Source organism: Pholcus phalangioides, unplaced genomic scaffold (assembly GCF_987345545.1).
Source record: "Pholcus phalangioides strain wild (caught in Gottingen) unplaced genomic scaffold, Ppha-v1.0 ptg000008l_1, whole genome shotgun sequence".
Taxonomy (NCBI): domain Eukaryota; kingdom Metazoa; phylum Arthropoda; class Arachnida; order Araneae; family Pholcidae; genus Pholcus; species Pholcus phalangioides.
Window position 1 is genome coordinate 57,501,863 of NW_028301601.1, and position 26,102 is coordinate 57,527,964.

Genomic DNA, 26,102 nt, shown 5'->3' on the forward strand with positions numbered 1-26,102 from the left:
CGAGCATAAATCATGTTTTAATGATAATTTACGCCAAATAATATTTAACATGGAAAAAAAAACCACTCGAACAAATTATATTTACATTGTTATTGAATAGCACCAACGATGTGTATCTTCTTCAACATGATTTCACGAATTTATTTACATTGTAAAAAAAAACAAACAAACTGATAGCACCAATGAACATATTAATTGATCGCATAGGAATATCAATTACCCTTGATACCGACATGAGGCTTCTATGGCGTAACGAGACTAGTTGGTGAACACGAATCCATGTACATCAAATGTGCTCAACTCCTTGCTGGAGTGCGGGCCACTTAATTTATCTGGAACAGCGCCGCGGGCCGCTTGAGTGATATGTAGATGTGCTGCTGTGGGCAGCGCTCGAGTGAACTGGGGCTGTTCACTTAACTGTGACTGTTCCTCAGGTAACTTAAAGGATCTGTAAATTTGACGTGTGGCCCCTTAAGTGGTTTGAAACTGCACAGCGGGTGAGTTGGAACTGTGCCGAGGGTGTCATTCAAGTCATGTATGTCATCCTATCCCCGCGGATCAATTAAGTGACCTGGAAATGTGTCACGAGTAACTTAAAAGAGCTGGAAATGTGTCACGAGTAACTTAAAAGAGCTGGAAATGTGTCACGAGTAACTTAAAAGAGCTGGAAATGTGTCACGAGTAACTTAAGAGTGCTGGAAATGTGCTACGGGTCACTTACGGGATCTGTAAATATGCCGCGGGCGGGACACTCAAATGCTCTGGAACTGCGCCACTGGCCACTTTAGTGAAGTGGAACTGCACTGCAACCACCCAAGTACTCTGGAACTGTGCTACAGGTCCCCTAAGTGTTCTGAAAATAACCACGGGCCACTCAAATAATCTGTACATGCTTCGCGGGCAGCTTGCGCCATCTGGAACTGTGCTGAGGGCCACTCAAGTCATCGATAAACTTATCGCGTTTCATTTAAGTCACCTGGAAATGCGGAGCTTGTTCATTATTACAAAATTAGGGTTGAAGTCGCGGGCCGCATCAGTTCACTCTGACGGCCGCATTTTTGCCCGCGAGTCATGGATTGAGCATGTATGATGTACATGGTTTGTTTACGAGAAAATATTCTGGTGAACAACATGAGAAAGTTTCTACTATTTTTGGTTTCATAGAGAAAAATGGTCAACAGCTTTTCCTCGTTTTCGTGGCCTCACGATACCGTTTGCACGAGATTCAATGGCAGCTGATAGGAACTCATGTCCGGAAGAGATCCCATGTCAGAGTCCGAGCACATGGGCAGACCGTCCGGCCTCAATGTGTGAGTCAAGTTATGCCTTCGGAGATCGCAGTTCCTCCGGAAGACCTTGCCGCAAGCGTCGCAGTTGTACGGTTTGATGTCCGTGTGGGTCAAGAGGTGGGTCTTGAGGTTGCTCCGCTGGTTGAAAGTGCGTCCGCAGGTCGGACACTTGTGGGGAGAGTCTTCCATGTGGAGTATTCGGTGTACCGCCAGAGTCCTTGACTGGCAGAAGCCCTTGCCGCATTCCCCGCATTTGAATGGCTTCTCTTTCGAGTGGATATACCTGCAAAGAAAAATGTAATTCCATGTAATATATTGTATGCGACATTATATTGTATAATAAATTGTACAGATTGTCATATAACTTCATATAAATAGTTTGGAAATGCATAACAATTGAAGGAATCGGTACATTTGAAGGCGGTTTGCAAAAAAGTTATTCTGTATAGGGGAGGTTTTGGACCTGAATCTTTCTTGAATCACTTTTGTGGCTGAGACGTTTGTGAAGCTTCAGCGAACGACTCGTGGCTGAGGTAAAACAACTTCAATACTGATTATTCCAGCAAATCTCAGTATCACTATGAAAACCTTATGTAAGCGCCAGTAACAGGAGAAAACTTCAGAAATGCGCAACTAATTGTACACCCAGCACTTTATAGAACTGTGATTTCCTTCCAGTGATTTGCTTTCGAGCTGCGCACTCTATCGACAAAAATTTGAATTAATTTTTTTTTTCTGTACCAAAAAATAAAACCCCTTTCGTTATAATAACTTTTTCCTCAAAAACCGCATTTCAAATACACCAATTCCTTCAATTTTTATGATTTTTTTTCAACGAATTTACGGGACTCCCTGTACATATTTCCGAAAATCAGAAACAAAACTCATTGTCACAAGCCCACCCCTTTTACACTTGAGGCCTCTGGGCCATTCTTAAATAGGCCCATGTATTAGAAGAGTGTGTGTGACCATGCGTTTATCGGTTACCTTTACAGATTCGTTTATTTCCGATGAGAAAATATCTATTTTGAAGCAAAAATTTTATGTCAAAAATGGTCACGGCTCTCTGCTCGTATCCAAAGGGTGACAAGGCAAATATTTTGCGATAAGTTGTCCCGTAATTCGAAATTGGAAGCCCCAAGATGGCACTTTCATAGCATCCAATGCCATCCATGTTTGATGCACAACCGCACAATCACGCCTACGAAAAAATACATTCCGGTAGCGATTTTTTGTACAGACTGTATGCATGTGAGAGATCATGATGTCTGCCATTATCATGGGGGGAAGGGAGGGGAAACGTGTTAGTCTTTTTAGGATTCGACGTGGATTTGGATTGATTGAGGGGAGGATAATGATCGCAGATCCTTTATAACACCGTTAGGTCGATCTTATTGCTTTGCTGAACGTCGAATCGGCCAGTTGGGTCGGTCCTCATTACAGTCATGATCCACATCCGTCACGTCCGACGGTGGCACGTTCGAGAAATCGTGAGCATTTGGTGTTCGTCGCTTCTACCTCCGTTTCTTCCTCACCCCCCATCAAGAACTGTAAGCACGACGGTAAATTCACGAGGCATTTACCCCCCCCCCCCCCATACCACATGCGTACATTAATGAAAGAAAAATCAAGAATAAAAATTGGTAATAATAAATCCAAGGGATTAACAGATCTTAAAATGGACGAGCCTTCCAGATCTGGCAGCTCAGCCGGCGATACAAAATACGGTGTTCACATGTCATGGCCCCCACATCCGGACCTCTAGGACTGGCATCTTCAACGCGAGCACCACAGTGCCCTCTGAAATACACCCAGAGTGCTCGATGCTCGTGTACGGTTTAGCGCTCGCGAGCACTACTCTTCATCAACGTCCCAATTAAACACCCTGTACAAATTGCATTCAAGGATTGGAATCATCCTGATTTTCGTGCATTCGTATGTCGAACTTGCCATGAGGGTGCTCTTCTTTTGATGATGGGTACGGGCAGTGCTCTTCTTTTGATGATGGGTACGGGCAGTGCTCCTCTTTTGATGATGGGTACGGGCAGTGCTCTTCTTTTGATGATGGGTACGGGCAGTGCTCGCTCGCGCGACTGGAAAACGATTGAAGACCTCTGCTCTTGGCTGAGATGTTTGGTGAGCGTCCTGTCAGTGTTCTTTTACGGGTATCCATTATTTCAGAATACACAGGAATGCTCATATTATCCATTAAACACAATTTAATGTAAACTAACACAAAAATTGATGAAAATTCAACATTGAAGGTAATTTTAAGCTAATGAAAGGAGACAATATTGCAAAAACTAATGAAAATTTCAGAATTGATGAAGTAAATTAATTGAAAGAAATCCCCCCCCCCAGCACCACTGAAAATTCAGAATCAAACGTATTCATAGAAATTCAGAGTTAACAGTATGAAAAAATTCTGTAATTGATGAAAAAATTCTGTAATTGATGAAAAATTCAGAATTTACGAGAGAAAAATTCTAATGAGATTCACAAAAATATTCAGAATTATAACGGGAGAAAAAATTCTGGTAACTGTAATTAATCAAGCAATGATGTTGCTCTCTGATTAAAGTGATCACTTCTACGGGTCCCTGGAACCCAGGTTTTTGAAGAATTTCGGTCCTTAAGAATGGAACGTGTTGACCTTGCCCTTTCCCGCGACAGCGATCAAGTATCTTCTCACATGGATTGACTTCATTAGCCCGAAAAAGCCTAACATTAAGTCCTGAATGAATTCCTAAGCATTACTGGATTTCCAAATATACGGATACACGGATTTCCAAATATCAATTAGAACAGAGGTTCTTCGTCTTTTGTAGTCCACGGACCCTTTGTGTCAATACAACGAGGGTCTAGAACCCCTCCCAACAATAAAACGAAGGCCACGGACAACTTTACGGAATAATATTTAGCATATACAATGTAAAAATAAAAAATTAATTGTGTTTCTCACCAAAGCTCATAGACTCCCGAAACCTCCCTAAGGGCAGGGCCTGTTTCTCGTATGGGCAAACGAGAAACAGGCCACAAATTTTCGGACCCGAAATTGGCAGTTTTTTGTACTTTAGGCATAACCTCCTAACTCCCTTCCTCTGCGTCCTCTGCCTCAAAGAAAACTGCATATGAGGGGCTTCGAATGTTCATAGGCCTAGGGCCTGATCTTATGAAGAACCGGCTCTGGCCAAGAGGTCCGTAAACCCCCTGGTTAAGAACTATTGGATTAGAATTTTGAACCTTACCTGTGGTCCCTAAGGTGATCTTGCCTGCGGAAAGCCTTGTTGCACACGTCACAGGTGTACGGACGTTCATCAGTGTGCGTTCTCTCGTGTATCAGCAGGTTATAGGACTTGGTGAATCGTCTCTGGCAATATTTGCAGATGAATTCTTTCTTAGGCCTGGTCGACACCCGCCCTCTGTACAGCCTCCGTTCACCGAGGAGTCCACTGTGGGGAGGATGGTGATTATGGTGGTGATTATTGTTATTGTGATGCAACTCGTTAATCTGTTGCTGAGGATGATGGTGGTGGTGGTGAGCATTAACGAACAATGACTGGGGAGTGGCACTGCTGTACAGCGTCGGGTGAGGTATTAGCACAGGGTGCGAGGATGCAGCGAAGATCCTCGTGTGAGGCGTTTCAACGACCGCCGCCGACGGCACCGAGGCGCCGCCGTCGACGTCGCCACCGTTGCCGTCGAATTCATCGTCGTCGAAATCGTCGTCGGATTTGATCGCGGACTCGGCGAGTCGGGTGAAGTCGAACCGTTTCTTCGGTCGCTGTCGTCGGAGTCGTTTCCTGGGTTCCGGTATGTACAGTGTATTCCCAGGGTAACTGGACGACGAGTTCCTTAGCAGGCTCTCGTAGGCAGCGGGTGTCGCCAGTCCGGCGTTGATCGTCGCCGGCACGCAGCTGGTGAAGGCTGACCCTACGTGGATCGGTACAGGCATTATTAGAGCTTGGGGTGGCGGTTTGTGGACGGGGGACGACGGTGCCGGTGACCGATGGTTCAGCAGCTGCTGCTGCTGCTCGTAGCTGTTGTTAGGCTCGGGCGACGGTGGGTCACTAGCGTGGTTACTTGTCGGCGTCAGAGGTGGAGTCGGCAGGTACCTGTGGTGGTGGCTGACTTCACGACGGTCATCTGCGGGGAAACAAAACACAGCTGATTCAGACAACAAGAATTAGAAAAAAAGTCACAGTATTTAGTTATTTTAATGAATTTAAATACTGCTCCAGATGTCAGTTAAAACAGTGAGTCATGGATTCCTGAGATCAGAGCCGTCTCAATAGCATCATGTGCCCTCCGGGCCGCGACCGGGCGGGCCCATGCGTTAAGACGGAACTACCTGGGATACATCGCCAAACTTCAATAAAGGAATCTGTCCAACACCAACAATAGAGGCCAAAATGCGAGCAAGTTGTGTGACTTTTACTACCATAAGAGAACCGCGGGATATGATAATTAGGGCAAAAAAAAAAAACCCGTGGGTCTCGCAGGGGCGCAACCAGATACTTGGTTAGCTGTGGGCAACCACGTATTTCGGCTTCCCCCCCCCCCGCCGCCTGTAAATGTTGAATGAGTGGTCAAACGAAGCCTACAAATAAATTCGATGATCATACTGGCCCGGAGCATGAAACCTGCCTGCTTTCACCCAGTTGCGCCCCTGGGTGTACAAGATAAGTTATGTGATCGCTGGAATAAGGAATCCGTGGGTGGAAAAAGTTTGAGAATAAACGTATGAAAAAACAGCATTAAATATTACACCATTGTTTCTCAATCTAGGGTCATATGGCCTCCTTGCGGTTTTTGGGGATATTGTGGGATTGTGGGGGGATGAACGGGCAAAAATCAAGTGAAAAGGGAGCCATGGCAGGTTGTTTGGGGGGGGGGCACACAGAGCACTGGAAAAAATTCAGTATGAAGAAATAAGGCGTTTCAAGGGAAATGGTGGGCACCAATGTGATTATTTTCAGAATTTAGCGGAATTCCCTCATAGACCAGGACTCATTCAGGCATGCCCAGGGCTCTATGTACAGGGGGTAGGCCTACATGATGACATCTTACTTTGTCAGTAATTAGGCCTATTCAAATATATGTAAGTTGTTACTTCAAGAGCTAAGAATGGGACCCCAGAACAACCCTTTACCCCAGGAAGGAGGGGCAATATTTTTAAACGGTCCAGTATCGAACCCTCACAAGTGGAAAGTTCATGAAACTTCAGCCCAGGGTTCCACAGATTAACCGAATTTATAAAATTTTTGTTCACCACAAACTTGCTCAAAAAAATCAATTCTACAAGAAGAAAGGAGTCTTGATTTTGGATGGGTGTTGGAAGGCCCTGGATAAAAGACGGAAGGGCCACGAGGGGAACAAAAATGTGGTCCTGAAGGGGAGCCACGGGTAAAAGAAAGTCAAAAAAACACTATTGTGGGTATATTTGAAGGCATTTCACAAGTATTGAAATATTTATTCATCCCCGGATCAAAATGAAATAATAATCCGGAATCCCAGGAATCCTCCCAAATGTATCCGAGCACGTGCTTTGCGGATAAAAAACGCATAAAAACGGGATTTAAAAACAAACAAACAAACAATAAAGCATTAATCTCATTAAGAAACATCTTCGTAGGTAATAAAACCGATCCCGAAAGCGGTCCTTACACGAGAGCGATAATCCAACCGTGTAAGTGCGGATTATTCCGTCCCGTCTATAAATATTAATAGAAACAACACACACACACACAGTACTCTCGGCCATGTTACACAGTGATACCGTGATCTCCGAACCCTGTGTAAATAATATCTCATCCTAGGGTGCTAGAAATTCTTGGCATTTATGACTGGCCCCATATATATCAAAGAGACTCGTTAAAACTCGGGTTGTAATTACTATAGGAAGGGACCCGGGACTTCGTTAAGACTAGAAATACCGTCCGGATTCGCATAGAGATATGTCTATCACGATTTATATGCCACTCTGCGTATTTTGTCTCTCGAGGAGGGCTATTCATTAAAGTGAAATGAAATAAAACGCTTAACCGCGGGTGGCTAACAAGCCCGAACCACTTTATCCCGATCGTTAAAAATGGAGCTGCTGCTACTACTACTGCTGCACTAATTGGTGAAATGTTAAAAATTGGATTCGATCTGTTCTGGAATGAGAAATTAAGGAAGTGATCTTCATTTTTGCCGGATTGGAATTGCGTGGGAAAGAGGAAGATCCAATGAAATGTCTTCATTTTTGATGTATCTTTTATACGTAATTTATACGACGCGTAATGATCGCAAGTTGGTTTCGATCCGGGAACTAAATGTATAAGACCGTTTATAATTGAGACGTTATTATTTCGACTTGAGAATAAAATTGGATAGTAAACGGAATAAATGCGTATGTTGAGATGGATTTATGATTGTACCGATTCAGACGTATTTATCTTCTTTCGGTCTTACATCCGGGCTTGATAAATCGGGGGAAAAAAACAACTTAGATGCAAATGCAAATACAAAAGCCACAACAGACGAAATGCCTAACGAGATGGCTGAAAAAAAATTTCCATAAAAAATATGGGAGTCATGGGAACATGACGTTTCCAAAAAATGGCTTCTTGATCTAAGTCTTGCGCATTATAACTAATTAGAAGTGAGATGAATGCACAAATACGTGCGCACTGCTAAACAACATGCTGATGTATGATATTTTCTCATTTGTATTTGAGTGTATACTTCATTTTGATTTTAAAATTACAATGAGAAAATACTTATATCTCAAAAATGTGATTTTGGAGCTATCATGTTCTGACCAAACGCCACAGATTATATATAAACTATATCAAAAACACAGCAACCCAATAAGAACACTCAATTATGATAAAATATACTGCCCAGATAAAAAAATTATGGTTGTCACATCTAAGTACGTATAGCTTCCCGATTTATCCCAATATGTCCATTGTATTTCCTCTTCTTAAACGTGTCAATTGTGTTAGAATTCGCGACCCCCGGAGGTAAGCTATTCCATTTATTCACAACCCTATTTGAGGAAAAACTCCCTGCGACACCACAAGCTAGAATTGTCTCTTACTAAACGATACTGGTGTCCCGTTGTCGAAGCAGTTGATTGACGGTGTATTTATTAATAACTCACGGTCCATTTCATCCATCCCGTTGAAAATTTTAAACACTTCAATCCCATTCCCCAGATATCTGCGCTGTTCTGATGTAAACATTTTCAAAAAAAAATCAAGTCTTTCTTCATAGCTTAAGCCAGTGTGCCATCAACAGCACGCGTGGCTCTTCTCCGCAACCTTTCAACCAAGTAAATGTTCCCCCTAAAGGTAAGGTCTCCAAAACCTGAGGAAATACTCCAATGCAGGACGAACTAAGCAGCCGGAAAAGTGGAAAAATCACTTTAGGAGAACGCGAAGAGACCTTTAAGAAAATCAAACCGAACATCCTATTCGAGTTTTTCACCATCGCAGAAAATAATTTCAGACAAATTTGGAAAGACAGAAAAATTGTCCATGGCCTGCAAAAAACGTCCCCCCCACCCCCACGAGAATAACACAGTCCTAAAAATAATGTTTTTCTTCTTTTTTTTCTCGACATGAAGACCCCTTTTAATGTTGAAAGACGTCATCATGGGATGAAAAAAATTGTGTCATTCTTAGACTCTCTGATTTAGTAAACAAAATACGGAAGATTTTAGTCACAAATACCAATTTTACAGTTTCCATGGTGCCTGCGATTTTCGTCACATTTCTGAATTCTTTCAAACCTAGGTTATAATCCGTTCAACTCCATTGTAAATATGCCTTTGTGTATATGCGTTATGACTCAACTTCAAAGTTGATGGATATTGACATCCGATTACTATGGCTGTTTTGAAGTAGAAAATCATGGAATAGCATTATCACCATGGGAGGCAGTGGTGTTTATCCTCGTCCGGCTTGCGGTACGGGTGAGTAGTACCATGGCTGTGGTTGTACCTACTTGAAATTATCATATTCATTACCGAATTGCAACGATGTTCCTACAACACCTTACCCACAACTCCACTTTTGGGTAATTTTTCTGGTGTAATTTCTATCTTTCTGTGGTATATGGATTCCTAATATTTGGAATATATAGTGAAAATACTACGAAATACAGGGTACGAAATTTTTTTTTTTAAACAATCAAAAAAAATCTGATTTTTTTAAAATTTAAATCAGATTTTTCTGATTAAAATTAACTGACTGCTTATTAATTAAAGCAAATCTTGTTAACCACAAACGAAACTATAAGCAAAAAATACGAACACCAAAACTTTGTGTTTATTTAACATGAAGCCCAAATTAGCTTCACGGATCAACATTTTTTTTTTTTTGTAGAGAAAATCACTTGTATATACATGAATGAACCCCTTTCCTCCATTAAAGTGAATGAGTGGTGGCAACACTCAGTATCATACACATGTAGTGAAGATATCTCAATTCACTCGATACACAACCACAGGGCAATTCAGCATCAACTAAATAAAGCAAATTCTATTGACAAGATTGTTTCTCGCAACAATTGAGAAGGATGTGTTTCCGACTTGCACATATGATGTTGCTTAATATTTACACATTTCTTATTCTTTCATAGATTTAGTGAGTTTTGGCAAAAAAAAAAACAAACTCAGAATTTCAATAGTAAAGTCGGAAGCCCAATAATATCTATGATGGTGCAACATCTATTATTATTGTGAATCGGCAATTATGGCAAGGCTTTATACAGAAAAAGCATTCGTCTGTATTTTCATCATGGGAACCCTAGTGCCACATTGCAATGCATTGCAAAAATAGTGCAACTATTTCAACTCCATATATTTTTCTGCATTTTTTTTCCATTTGGCAAAATGTAACGGATTAAGTTCACGTCTATATTTACCCCAAAAAGATATTCTATACTTCTTCTAATCACAAACTTTATCACAGATCAGTAACATCAAGCCATACCAGGTTACTTTCACTTCAATATCAATTTATGTAAAGAAAGAACAAAATTTAAATTTTGTGATTTAAATCAGTGATTTAAAAAAAAAAAAATCGAGCTGATTTGTATCGGCGAACCCTGCTACGGAACGATGCCCTCTATAACGATTAACTCCTATGTATATAGACTAACAGTTTTGCACTCCAGTCCCGATACACTTCATGCAATGTTAATACGGTATATTCCACCTATAACGATAAATCCGGTTAATAATACTTCTTTTGTGGTTGAGTATGTGCGCGACGACAAGAGTAAACTAGAAAGTGCGCAAATATGCGCATGGCCAACATAGTGATAGAGAGTGTGCGTGCGTGGGAGTGACATCGCGAGCGAGTGACGAAAAGAGCGACTGAAAGCACGTGAGCGACCAAAATAGAGGCTTACAGGCAGGGGCATATTTTAAGGGGGGGAGGGGGAAGTTGCTAAGCGGATTATAACCCAGGGCGGGGAGGGGAGCAAATTGAAAAATGAGAGGTCAAGAAAATTCAGCTAGAATGGGTACGGTGCAGTGCAGCAAAATTTGTGTAGCCCCCACAGGTGGGAAAACCATAAATCTGCCTCTCTTCTTAGGCCGGCACTACACTAGAAAAGTTTTACAAAATTTCATTCATAAAACTTGAAAAATTCAACCAATAAGCGCATCGCTTAGACTCGAGTGAATGTAACTGATGCGCTTACCGGTTGCATTTTTTCTCAAGTTTTATAAATGAAATTTTGTAAAACTTTTATAGCGTAATCTCGGCCTTATGCTGATTTTTTGAAATGAAAGCAGAATTTTCTGAAATGATTACGCACTGAAGTGGATTTTAGTCGGTTGAGGCCCCGGGCATAGGTAAAAACATTGGGCCCCCCCCCTTAAATTAGAAAAAAAGTGTAGTTTGGGTTTTTCTGGGACGTTCAGAAGTCGGGTCCCCGGGCCCGACCTGGTTAAATCCGCCTCTGATTATGCAGTGAAAGCATTATGAGTGGTAAATATAAGCATCAGTGATTCTCTTTTCAGGGTCTTCAAGGGGGGACTATGATGTGTAGCTTCCACAATCAAGTCATAAATAATTCAAAAATAAAGGGGATATAACCCCCCCCCCCACCCCCACCCCCCTTCCTCCTCTCCCCATGCATAAAATGTTGCGTGTCATGTTGTATGTACATACAGCATGTAATAAAGCGAGTGTTTTTAACACAGTTTCTTTCGTTTGCTTCTTTTATTTTTTGAACAGCGGCGCTCAGCGGTGTCTCATCCGTGATAGAGGATTAAGACCGACTGCGGTGCTCGATCGGGTCCTCCTTTTTCTTTAATGACGTTTTTTATATACATTTAGGGTGCGGTTTCGAATCCACCACCATCGCGGGGCCCCCGAGACGACTATAGGAAGCCCTCGTTAGCCACATGCAGGGTTTTAAGTGCTGTTTCTTTTAGGGCTCCGCTGGGAACTCTTAAAAGTAACCCGTGGCATATCTTTTACTTTTAAAAGACACGCTGATATTTTCATGTTAAATAGTTGCCTCATTTCCCCCCCCCCCTTATCCCTTGTGGGTTTTCGCGGGGGGGGGGGGGAGGGATTCCCAACATTCAATTAAATGCTTTAAACCGATAACCACCTTTTCTTACCGCTGAATAGAAAAGGTACCGTCAAATCGGCGGCAATTGTTGCCACGGGTGGTTCCGCTCTCGAAATACTGGCGTGGAACTCTCAGAATTCGGGCTCCAAAATCTCGCGTAGGCCTACTCTTATGCGTTTCGTACTAAAGGCTACGTAGCAGTGCCGCAGGTTACTTGAGTGATGTATGCAAATGTGCCGCGGATCACTCAAGTAATCTGTAAATGCACCACTGTTTACTTAACCAGACGCCACCCAGGCCAGCACCTAATAGAGATAGAAGGCCTCCACGCGGGTTGCCATAAACGTCATATAATATGCCGTGGGTTATCTAAGTAATCTTGGAATATGCCGCGGGACACTCAGGCCACTTACACGTCTCTCCCGTGATCTTCGAATGTGCCACGGGCTGCTTGAGTCACCTGGGAAGGTACCGCTGGACACTCAAATTACTCACGGGTGTCACTCAAGTGATCAGTAAATATTCGCGGGGTACTTAAGTGCTCTGGAACTATAACGCAGTTCACTCAAGTAATCTGTAAATATGTTGCAGGTCACCTAAGTGATCTAGGAATGTACCGCAGGACACTCAGGTTCCTTACAGGCCACTCACGTGATCTTTAAATGCGCCACGAGCTGCTTAAGTGATCTGAGAATATGACACGGCCTTCCTCCTCCCTCTCAGTAATGTAGAACTGCATCGCGGGTCGCTCAAGTGATCTGTAAATATGGCACGATCCACTCAAGCAGGGCCGTAACTAGGCTTTTTGCAGCCCGGGGCAAACAGTTCGGGCCCTGAACTCAAGTAACGTGAAACTGCACCACGGTTAACTTAAGTCATCTGGAAATGATTGCAATTTAAACAAATTTACAAAATTAAATTCAAGATTTCGGGCCACATTCAGACCCACGGGCCATTGTTGAGAACGTATGCTTCTGACAAACCCCCTTTCTTACTACTGAATACAAAAAGGAACCGTCAAAATCGGCGGCAATTGTGGTTCCTCTCGATACTGGCGTAGAATTCGCAGAAATCAGGTGAATTCTCGTGTTAACGTTTCTTACTTCATCAGAATTTACAGGTTGTTTAGGTGCTTCCGAGAAATTATTTGAGAAGCAGATGGTTTATGTTCTCACGGTAGGTCCCTGGAGTCCCCAAGGCGACAAATTGCCCGGCTACAGAAGACTGAATGAGAGTATCTGCTGTTTGGGATCCTGCGGTTTACCCCCTCCCCCCTGAAAGCAGTTCTTTTTATTGTCACAGACATAAAAAGCGGCCATAAACAACGACCCGATCCATGAGCCCGACGGGCCGGGCAATAATCAATCCATCCTCTCCTTTTCTGCCTTTTTTTTGACATATTGGTGACCGATTCGACTGCGGCGCTCTCTCTCTCTCTGCTTGTGGTTACTAAATAATGGCTGCAAGTCGTCTTATCTTTTTGAGTTTCTTTTATGGTTGATAACCTGCTGAGTGGCCAATTGGCACCCTGTATTCAGTTCGGAAATCCTTTCCTTGTCTGCGAGGGGGGGGGGGGAACAAACCTTTCCTGGAAGCCATTGAAGGACACTCTGTCGTCATACCGGGGGCACTTTCTCACGCTTTCCTGGATTTCCTCGATCAAGAGTGCTCAATCTTTTTCGAGACCAGTTATTTTTCTTTGGGACACGTCGCGGGCCACTCGGGTATTCTGAAAATGCACCGCGGGTCACTCGAGTGACCTGGAAATGCGCCGCGGCAAATTTAAGTAATCTGGAAATATGCTGCAAGTCACTCGGGGGGGGGGGGTCTAAAATGTTTCCGCGTGCCACTTGAGTGACGTAGAATTGGGCCGCGAATAATTCGAGTGATCTAAAAATTCACTTCGAGTCACTTAAATGATCTGAAAATGAGCTTCGAGTCATTTAAATGATCTGGAAATTTGCCATGAGCCACCAAAGTGATTTATAAAAATGCCACAGGCCGCTTGAAAGGAGTGTAAATGTGTTGCGGGCCACTCGAGCAGGGCCGCAACTAAAACCGAAAATTTACTTCCATTAGAACCATTGTTTTGGCACCACCTTCTCTCCCGTTATTTTGAAGGGAGCAGACTCGGTGCTCTTCCTGGTCCAGTGCCCGAAGCACCAGTACGCCCCCCCCCCCCCCGTAATTGCGGTGCTGCACTCGAGAGAGTAATCCGGAAACCAACCGCTAGTTATTAAAGTGAACAGGATGTAGGCCGCGCGTGGATCGCTCAAGGGATTTGGAAATGTGCTTTTGGTCGCTTCAGTTATCTGAATACGTGCCGTTAGCAACTTAAATGATGTAGAAATAGGGCGCGGACCACTTGAGTGATTTGATAACCTTTCGCGGGCCCACTTTAGTGGTTTTTGTTATTTGTCACGTGCCACTTAAGACGACACCGAGGGCCACATTTCGCCCACGGGCCGAGCATGTATGATTTTTAGAAGATGAGGCAGTGACTATAGCCGACTTTAGAGCATCATGGGCCCCCGGGCAAAGCCAAGTGATTTTTCTGAGGCCCCCCCTACCAAGCAAATTATTGATAATCTCAACCAGAGCTAATTGTTTTGAGGACCCCCGTTCCTTGACAGTGTGGGCCCATGATTTGAGACGGCACTGACAGTGACCATTTCACGATTAATATCTTTGGAACTCTCATGTGGCAATGGAAAATCATATTATTCATAATTTAGTTTAAAACTACAGTGACGTGAATATTGAAAATTGAAAAATTTTAAACTAGGAATTGAAATTTTTCTGGGATTAAATTTTATTTTGAAATTTACGAGATTCCATTCAATCGAAATGAAAAACCAAAATAATTTCTGAGAAAATAAATCCACTGAATTTCTTTCGAGAATCATGTTATGTATGATTTTAACATTTTATGGATTATGCGGAACTATAAAAAAACTGGATATGGATTTTTTTAAAAATTATATTGAAATTAAAAGTGGAAAAAAGATTATACTGTGTTTTGGAACACAATTTAGAAAAAAAACTATATTTAAATTCAATTTCCAAAAATTATACATCGGGCAGAAAAAGCAGTGTTTCTTTTTAGAGTGGGGCCTGCCTACTACGTTGAAACATGTGATCAAATATTTTTAAAAGTTATTAAATCAAATTTTACAGAAACTTTTTGGAAAAAATTTCATGAAATTTTTTGCAAAGGAATCAATTTTGTTTTTAAAATTTCCCCTATGATTGATTATTTACAGAAATAGCGATTCTCAACTAGAGTGTCATTATAGGGGAATCCACAGGAATGGTTTCGTTAATTCTGAAACTAAAAGTGTTATAATAATAATAATTGTGTGAAATAATTGTGTGAATAATTGTGTGAATTTTCATTAAAACTTATTAATTGTGTGAATTTTCATTAAAACTTATTAATTGTGTGAATTTTCATTAAAACTTATTAATTGTGTGAATTTTCATTAAAACTTATTAATTGTGTGAATTTTCATTAAAACTTATTAATTGTGTGAATTTTCATTAAAACTTATTAATTGTGTGAATTTTCATTAAAACTTATTAATTGTGTGAATTTTCATTAAAACTTATTAATTGTGTGAATTTTCATTAAAACTTATTAATTGTGTGAATTTTCATTAAAACTTATTAATTGTGTGAATTTTCATTAAAACTTATTAATTGTGTGAATTTTCATTAAAACTTATTAATTGTGTGAATTTTCATTAAAACTTATTAATTGTGTGAATTTTCATTAAAACATCTCATTGACTGTGAATTTCATTAAAATTAAACTTCTCGGTGGTTGTGAATTTCATTAAAATTAAACTTCTCAGTGGTTGTGAATTTCATTAAAATTAAACTTCTCAGTGGTTGTGAATTTCATTAAAATTAAACTTCTCAGTGGTTGTGAATTTCATTAAAATTAAACTTCTCAGTGGTTGTGAATTTCATTAACACTTCTCATTGATTGTGAATTTCATTAAAATTAAACTTCTCAGTAGTTGTGAATTTCATTAACACTTCTCATTGATTGTGAATTTCACTAAAACTTCTCATTGATTGTGGATTTTCATCAAACTTTCTCATTGATTGTGGATTTTCATCAAACTTTCTCGTTGATTGTGGATTTTCATCAAGTTTTCTCATTGATTGCGAGGTTTTAATTGCTCCCGAAACTAAAACCTCTCATAAACCAAGAATTTTCACCAATTCTGAAACTAAATTTCCTCATTAATCGTGCGAATTTTCATTGCTGCTGAAACTACTGTAATACTTCTCATCATGGCTCCCCGGGTGGGAGCACGGGGGAACCCGGGAAAGATTTCTATTCTTTTGTTTTCCGCTCCATAAATTCGATGTATTTTTCCTCACGTGAAGAATCCGATCAAGGAGCCCACCGAAGACCCTAGCATAGAAGCCCCGCTGTAGTAAGGAAGGGGGCACGCTTCTCATAACTGATTAATTTCTCATTGATTCCACAGTATGTTTCTTCAACGCTAGTTTATCCCGTACTGATTGAATCAGTAGAAAATATAAACCAGACCTCACACATCTCATCATCATCATTCCAAGCTCCTCTGTCACCAAGGCACACGGGATTTTGCTGACTTATACATCACTTACATCGAATATACCTATTTCTTCACACTTAATCCCTGGAAGCATATCAACCTTTTTGATTCCACCATCATCTAGAAATTAGTATTTCCTAATTAAACAAGCCTCGTCGATAATGCCATCATTAAAAAAGCAAAGATTAACGAGAGAGAGAGAAAATTCCCAAGACACCATCATAATAACGATCCATATGCAAATAACTACCGCCGCATATCAAGTGGGGAAGCCGGTGATGTAAATAAAAGGATATTTAACAGTGTATTATATACAGGATAACAGGAAAGAAAACCCCATAAATTATAATTAAATGACATTCATTATTTATGGCGATTTGCATCTTTCTCTCCTCGCTGTAGGTGGAAAAACCCCCGTTTTGTTTTTAATGTATTTACTGCGCCCGTGTGTCACGCATTGACGACAGGAAAAAGAAATGTATTGCATCCACATATTTAATAACGATAAAAAAAATGAATGTGTCATCTCACAGTTGGAAAGTTGTTGCCACCATTCGTTAACAGAAAACGTTTTCCCACATCCTTACATTATTTCGACTGCTCCGTAGGTGGGCCTTCGTTACTTGCTCACACGCATACGCATGTACGTACTCTTCTGATTCAATTCTGAATCTGAATAGGAGTCTATACTATATAAATGGAAGAAGATTCAGCCCTTGCATCAAGAACTATTTAGGTTTCGATGCATCGGACATTGTAACTGTTAATATCTGTGCTGTGCAGCCCCTATGACGCTAACCTATATGGTTCGCGTCATAGGGGAAAGGTTCTATTAATTCGAGAGATTTGATTTCAGAACCTATTAACGCACCAGAGTTTGAGAGTGCTTGAAGTTCTTCGGTTTGTTATTATTTTATAACTGCTCGTATTCAGGCTATAAACGCCGTAAAATAACCGGATTTTATACCGGAGTTCTGATATCTTCGTTGAAGAATATTGCATTAACCCAGGACGACGAATATCAGTATCCCACATGAGCAGATGTACCATCAGGTATCGCTATATCTCCCCCAGACCCAAAGCAGATTATGTCGAAATCACGTCGACGTACAGAACATTTCCAGTCAGCCGAGGGCACGCTGCAGAACAATGCGAAATATTCTGCTTTGAGGAGTAGGCCTATGCCTTCCTAGGAAACTTAATAATTTCAAAATTGCCGTGCGGTACACCGTTTGGAAATCATTGATCTAGAGCAGTGATTTCCAATGTGGGCGTTAACGGGGGGGGGGGGCGATGGAAAGTTAAAGGGAGCGGTAGAAGCTACGAGTATAACACAGGATCCTGTAGGTTGGATTACGTTGGAGGCGATGGGAGAAAAAAAATTCTGAAGAAAGAGGGCGATGGGACAAAAGGTTGGCAAACTGATCTAGAGCATAGTTTCCCAACCTTTTTGTCGCATCGACCCTTTCTTCAGGAATTTTTTTTCTCCCATCGCCCCCAACGCAATCCAATCCATAGAATCCTATGCTATACCCGTAACTTCTAACGTCCCCCTGGAAAATTCTATCGCCCACGTTGGGAATCACTGATCTAGAGCTTAGTCTCCCAAAAACTTTTTGTGTTCTATAACCCTCTCTTCTTCAGAAATAGTTTTCCCGCATCGCCCCCAAACTCAAGTAAACCCATAGGATCCTATGTTCAATCTGTAGGCTCTATCGCCCCTTGGACCATTCCAGGGGGGGGGGCGATATTGCCCACTTTGGAAAACACTGATCTGGAGCTTCAAATTTAATAGCTTTTACGTACTGAAAATTTAATGAATCGTCTTTCCAGATTATTTAACTTTAATTGATTGGATTTGTAAGGAATATTTAACTGCGTCTATTTGTTCCAGCCTATCGTATTAACATAGACAGTCAGTGTATGCCTACTGGTCCAATTATAGGTCCCAGTATTCAACAGAGAATGGTAACATTTTTATCATGGCTTTCTTTCCCGATACTGTTTTCAAAAAACACTTGGGAAATCCCCACAGTAGAGTAGGTAGCCTACTTCAAATTTATAGTAGTCGGCCTACATGATTCATAACTTGTGTTTATTTATCTTATTTTATCTTATCTAATTCTGTTCAGTCGAGTAATGCTTAGTCTTAAATCAGCGTAATGTTAATAATTGAATGTCGATCAGAGTGAAATCAGACCCCGGCATCGCCGAGAGGATCGGCGCCGTACTCCTGAGCAACAGGTTGAAGATACCCGGTACTTGAGGAAAAACGCCCCCGGGGAACTGGACGGGACCCCTGGTGATTATTATTGTTTTTGGCTCCCTTGCCTGGCCTGAGCCAACATTCATCCGTGGATTCCCCCAAAAAAAAGTCTAACAAAGAATCGCTTCAAATACCCAACAGACACACATCAATATTGCCAGTGGCGTCGGAACCGGGGGTGCTTTGGGTGCTAAAGCACCCACGGTAATTTGTGGCATTGATCCGAGCACCCTCAGAATTGATACAGAAATTAAAATTTCCGATGTAAAACTAAAGACGAGCACCCACAGTTTCGAAACACTTCCGACGCCCCTGAATATTGCCATCGACACCTCTGAGAAACGTTACCGATGCCCCTACGAGGCGCGACTCATACTTTGAGAACCGTGTATAGGGGGAATCATTTAAAGCTTTGTAATGAGGATCCACTAAAATTCGTGACCTAAGAATCACACACATTTAGGCTTGTATTACAGAACTGGGCAAATCTATTGACCAACATGCTTGGAACATGTAAAATTTTTCCGACCGAGCATGTATTTTCACCACATGCCTGGCAAAAAGGAACACTGATTCGGTAACCTTTTATTTCACGTTACGTGCCTGCATATTTTTGGAGATTCGTCAAGCCCCTGATGCATCGAGATAAGGGTGTTCAACCTTTTGGACAGTGCGGGGCACTTCATTGGTTTAGAGAGGTAGTGACGGGGCACTTAAATGATCTGGAACTGTGTCGCAGGTCACTTCACTGATCTATAAATATGCCACGGGCTGCTTGAGCGATCCGGAACTGCGCCACAGATCGCTAAGGTGGCATTAAATCGTGCTGTAAGTCACTGAAGTGATCTGGAATTCACAGACAGACCGCAATGCGGATAAGCACTGTTTCACAAGACGACATTCATTCATTCATTCAAACCGAGCACAACTGCGGTCTATCGCAAAGCAATTTACTACCTAATGAGTTGTGCGGGGAGTATGAGTGTTCCCTCCCACTCCAAAAAAACTCGGTTCCCAGGGCCGCGAAAACGATTATATACAATATATACATCACACATAACACACAAAGCTACCTCGCGACATTTGGGCCAATCGTGGCCCAGCTTCAAAGTTCAGCAGCATCGCGACAGTTGCCCACACGGCGCAGGTTTTGCCCTCCTTCGAGTAACGTTCGCTCACAAAACAACATCAACTCAACCCATGAGCAATTATTTAATTCATTTTTACAAAATAAGGTTTGAGCTCGTAGACCCTATCAGATGACTCCGAGGGGGTGGGGGGCCACGTTCGGCTCGCGGACCATGGGTTGAAGAAGTATGCATTAAACCATAAGTCTATCTTGGGTTCCGAAAGAAGTTTTTCGTGGTTCAAGCTGTAAAGTTTTTTTCACTCATGATGAAATTAAGATATGAGAGGTATTCGCGTTTGTCTCTGGGTTCTATGTGGCATCAAGTGGAACCCCCCAACTACGTTGAAAACCATTAAGCCATTTAATCTAATATTTCATTGGCTTCCAGGAAAAAACAGTATTTGTCGATGCCCACTTACAAAACCAACCCCAACCGCCATCCTCATTCCTACAAGTGACCGATACAATACATTTCATTTTTCAAGGATCGTAGATGGCGATTAATTAGTGAGAAAAAAAACCAAAAAACTCGTGGTTGTTTTGAAACTGATTAGCGGAGGGAGAAGATAATATATATTTTTCTAGTTTTTTTTCGGCAAGTCTTTGAAGCCGGGCCGTGTCTTGAAAAATAAGCGCAGCTGAGGCCTCTCGTCACCATAAATTGTTTATTAACCAGTTGGGGGATCTTTCATCGCCTTGTATTTACTTATATGCACTTCTCCTCTCTCTTATTATTATCATCATCATCCACGAAGGCAAGAATAAAAAAAAAATATGTATATATTGGAGAGATCATCATCTCAACGGAGATACATTGGAGAGAGAGAGAGAGAAGAAGAGATGGTCATTTTTTCATGATGACTTGGAAGCGTTGAAATATCTCGAAGGATAACACGTTTTAAAAAATATGGAGAAAAAAAATGAAATGCTGCTGAAGAAGTCCATGAAAAACACGTAGCTGATAAATTCCCGACATCTACGATTGGCTAAATCATCCATTAGGACATAGTTTACGTCTACGGCCTCTCTATTTCTCATTTCTGCCCGATAATCCGCGGCTTATCACTTCTCTAATCTCTTGATGGATTTACATCACCATCGAAGAGGCCAAGTTTTGAATATGATTTATATCAAGCGATTGTTTACACTTCATTGTTTAATAAAAGCGCTCGGAACGGCCTTTTTCATGCTCTCTTAATTGGTACTTGGCATCCATTTTTGTTCATTTTTTTTAATGGATGGTTTTTATTTGCTATTTTATTCCTTAATTTCTTCTCTTTTCTTACCATAGTGTGTTCTGTGATGCTTTCTTGCCCATTAAGACTGTGAGGAATATAATCGCCGGCACTGTGTGAGCAATTACTGGCCAAAGTCCAATTCCTAGAAGCGTAAATGACCTAGGGATACGTAGGCTATTTCTGTACGCGTTGAAATAGGAAGTATTTGGTTATATGCTTCGTTGGTACGCTTATACCACACGTGCTCTCTACGCTGATAGAGCACGTGTGGTGATGATGATTGTATAGGCTATCGTTTTATTACAGTGTAGGCCTAGGCGTACGGCTCCTGGGGGCGTCGCAGCAAGCTAGAGATATCGATGTGTATAGTAGAGAATGAGCCTGTTATCATCATTTTCGCTCTTTCGTGAATGTAGAATATGTACTAAACTATTTTGGGGAGCCGCAGATGAACTATGACTGAGTCCCCAAAGCAGAATGCTTTGCATCGTTCTACAACGAGCCCTAGGCTGACTGGAAATGCTCGGCTGAAAGAATTCACATTTTTGTGTTTTTTGGTACACCTTTTTTTTTAAATTCTTCCAGATTTTTCTTCAGTAGCACTGGTATTTCTGTGACGTACGCCGGTGTGAATTCGGTATATTCTGCTATGGGGGACTGTGTTAAGGAGTCGCAGGTGGCAAAAGTGTTAGAACCACTGGTGTAAGCTGAATGCATGTAACCCCCCCCCCCCCACCACCACCACAAAGGTGAGGCTGAGAGGACTCAAACACGGGACGTCCCATCATTTTTTTTCACGCTATAAATTCACTATAGGGGGGGGGGCCTTAAAACCCTCAAAGCAGAGTAGGCCTACACCCAGTTAAGCAGAATATACCCTAGGCATAGAACATTGGATGCTTCTGCAGAAAAGAAAATTGGGAAAAGAAAGAAAGGCAAACATTTATCTTCAGAAAAACTTATTATGGAAATTTTTACCCCAGAACATTTTCTGTCAGTTTAGGACTCATTGCAGAGCGATACAAAACAGTCTGTTTCGGAAATGTTTGATCTGGGAGCCCACCAAAAATCCGTTGGGGTCATTGCTAAATGAACATCGAAGCCAAGTAGCCCTACACCAAATTTATTCAGAAACCAAAATCGCATGCATAAATTGCTCAAGCTGAGCACCTACTGAGTCTAAAACACTCTGGAGGTATCTTCTATAAGGCTATACAAGCTGTCAACTCGCGAGAATATACAGAATTATAACAGACGTGACACACTATTATTGAACTACTATTTCATAGTGGATAAAAAAAAAAAGCCATTCGGTAATATATTTGTACACAAGTGACTGCTGCCCAGTGAAGAGAAAATAGTGTAAGTGTGCCACGGGGACCACTGCTCTATAATATCTGTATGCAGGGAACCATAGGGAAAGGGCCGTCGGGGCTAGAAAACCGATTATCCGCCCAGGGCCACAACTGGATGCTTTTATTACTAGATACGCCGGAGCAACCACATGCATTTTGTCTCCCCGTCTAATTTTGAATGATTGATTAAAGGAAGAATTTAGCGTCCCGTTTGGACCGGCAACTGAGACAGCAAATCCACCTGTGCCCCTTTTTTGGCGGGGGGGGGGTGTTGGGAGTGCCCGAGGGTTTGATGAAAGGGATTCCCTGTCTTGAACAGGGTTTTAAGGAATCACTTTTTAAAGAAGTTAAAGTCAAAATGGGGAATCGAAGCATTTTTATATCCTTTTGCGGACCCTCAAATTCAGTGGCCCAGTGCGGCCTCACCCTTCGCACCTTCTCAATCACGGCCCTGATTATACAGCAAAGATGTGTTCGTTGAAATAAGTTTTGTATACAAGGCATTTCCAAAGTTTTCACGTTAGAACAGCTGTGGAGGATGCTAATGAAAATTCTATAAGTTGCAAATCTTGAGACGCGTTTCACATGCCACGACACACTCGTTGGGAATCTCTGTCCTAATTAGAATATGTTCATTCAATATTCGCTTCGCATCCCACATGATCTCGTGGTTCTAAAGCCCCGCGGCACAGCCTATGGGAATCATATATATTTCATTGTATTTTAAATTAATAGTAGGCGCGTAGCATTCGACAGGACGTAAAACTCAAATTTATTTCCTTCGCGTTTTCATATAAGAAATTCAGCATGATAATGGAAATAAATCAAAATTGAATAATTTTATTACAATTTATTATCATTTACTGAATGGGCATATCAAGTGAAATTTTGGAAAAACTAATGTTTTTGATGTGAAATTTTTCTATCGTTACTTTTCCTTCTGTTTAAACCAGCATGGTATGATGGGTTTGGAGGGCCCCAAACATTCTTTTTGGAACCCCCTTCAGTATTTTCTTTTTAAATGAAAAGCAAAGAATTCACTCTAGTGAAAAAATTAAAAAAGTAGTATTTTTTCACTCCTCAAATGAAATTTTTGGAGGAGTGAAATTTAAAAATTTTTGATGATCGAAAATCCACGTATCTATGGATGCAAATTGACGAATAGGCCTATCGGTTCAATTCGATTTTGAGTTGGGTTTCTACACCCCGAAATGCACATCTTGCAATACCTACATAATTGCAAAATGTACATAATTGCACAGGTTCCTACTGAGAAATGGCAAAAAAAAAACCATTCACGCACATAACTACACTATACAAAAATTTATGGAAAATTCCGAATTCGTGAGAGAAATGGTTTCAAAATCAATGAAAATTCACAATTGATGAGAGCATTTGACTGAAATTGATGAAAATTCGAAGTTAATGAGAAATTTTCATTAAGGAGTAATGAAAATTCACAATTAACAAATGCCGTAATTTCGGAATTGATGAAAATTCACAATGAATGAGAAATTTTACTGAAATCTACAATTAAAGGGAAGTTTGTGTTATACAGAAGCAATGAAAAAATTCAATGAACATCCACAATTGATGAGAAGTTTTAGTTTTATAAGCAACGAAAATTCACGATTATTGAAAAATTTTTAGTTTCAGAGTGATGAAAATTCACAATAAATGAGACGTTTTAATGGAAATCTACAATTGAGGAGAAGTTTTTGTTCCAGAAACAATGAAGATTCACAATTGATGAAAAGTTATAATTTCAGAAGGAAAAAAATGAAACTCACAATCAATGACGAAATTCAACAGAAACCGATGAGAAGTTCCAATTCCAGAAGGAATGAAAATTCATAATTATAATGAGGAAATTAAATGAAAATCCACAGTTAATGAGGAAATTAGAAAAAAAAATTCGCAATCAATGAGAAAATTGGATGGAAATTCACCATTTGTGAGACATTTTAGTTTCACAATTGATGAAAATTCCGAATTGGTGAATAATTTTAATTTCAGAAGTGTGAAAATTCACAATTAATGAGAAGTTTCAGTTTTAGAAAAGTCATGAGAGAGAAAACTCAGAATCTCATTATTGACGAACCATGTCTTTAAAAATATTTAAATCTAAAAACAAAACATCCCGAGCTAAACTGTACGTACCGTGTTACTATAAATTAGTATGAATATCAAAATCAATTAATTATAGTAATTAACTCACCATCAAGGAGGACAGTAGTGACTAAATGGTCCGAATGCAACATGTCTTCATCCGAAGTAAATACAAATGATCGTTTTGGAACCAAAGAGAAGAAGTTTCTCAAACAGTTCTCCAGTTGTTATATTACGCGGCGCAGTAGCTAGTCGTCGTCGGCTACTGGGGACGAACCCGGTTCTGAACCCACGAAATGCTGGGGCCACATACACCGAGCCAAAGCACCAGTAGAGAAGAAAGTTGCCTCTCCTCTTTCTCTCTCTCTTTCAGAAACTATGATGATGACACTGCCTCCCCACACACACACACGCGCGCGGGCAAAAAAGAGAGAAGGGGGGGGGGGGGAAAGTAAAAAGAGAAAGAAAACCACCAAAAACCGGCCACTTTTTTTGTTTTGGTGAAGGAACGCGGATGTTGGCGGGAGGTTGTACGATCGTAAACAACGCCAAGTATCGCCAACTCTTTTTTTTTTTTTACGGAATAAACGTTTTTATTTTCTATCCATCGTGTTTGATGTATTTCGAGCTTCATAATTGGACCGCTTATAAAATTTGCTGGGACCGGAACTGGAGATAGGCAAAGGGGGGGGGGGATTGCCCCTTCAAAATTGTGGGATGAATGGTGTCGGATAAACGATGGGGCAGCGGCCTAGAAGAGACCACGTGATTATGATATTTGATCAATGATTTTGTATTATATTAGTATATAAATTTTCTATGTAAGTTATTTGTCATGTGCTTCCAGGTAAGTGGGGGGGGGGCCGGAATATAAATTTACCCTTGGCCCATGATATGGCTCCGACAAGGGTGGGGCTGAGCTCCCCCCCCCCCCAGGGCTCCAATCCTGAGGCCTGTGTAAATACCACCATTTTTTGTTTTTTCATGCTATAAATTCACTGTAGAAGGGGCCCGTTATGTGAAATGTCTGCCTTGGGGCGCGCCAAAGATCTCAGCCTAGGTGTCCCTGGCCCAGGATGTGAGGGCCATGGCCCATGATACCGTTTTGCGGTAACGTGCAAAGACAGCTTTGCGGCCCTCTGAAATAGGTTTTCACAGTGTGTCCATGGGTGCCTTGGTGCACACCAGTTTCACATTCGCACCTCTGTTAATGACTATAAAACTATAATTTCATAGAAATGAAAATGTCATTCCGCAATAAATTTGGACAATAATTTCCAGCTAATAAAAATCCAATAAATTTAGACAAGTCTGCTCCCAGGAACTTAAAGGTTGAGGACCTAAAATAGTTCTGCCTCTATATGCAGGGAACCATAGTGTGAAAGGGCTAGTTAACCGATTTTCAACCCAGGCTTGCTCTTTCAGCCGGGGCACATGTACGGTTTTTTTTTCTTTTCCCGGGTAACTTTGCATTAGCGTCCTCTCTGGTCCAGCAACCGGGACACGAGATTCATCTGCAATGCCCCCCCCCCATCTATCTTGG

The 26,102-nt window shown here is 41.2% G+C and overlaps 1 protein-coding gene across 1 annotated transcript; it reads right to left on the bottom strand.

The window, feature by feature from the left end:
• LOC149084589 (uncharacterized) lies at positions 1-24,939 on the bottom strand. The gene is made up of 3 exons (XM_089235010.1): positions 24,669-24,939; positions 4,538-5,435; positions 1-1,572 (listed from the first exon to the last, which is right to left on the bottom strand). Exons 1-3 carry the CDS (start codon positions 24,709-24,711, stop codon positions 1,203-1,205), a joined length of 1,311 nt encoding a protein of 436 aa, XP_089091136.1. The 5' UTR covers positions 24,712-24,939; the 3' UTR covers positions 1-1,202.
• Between the last annotated feature and the right edge of the window lie 1,163 nt (positions 24,940-26,102).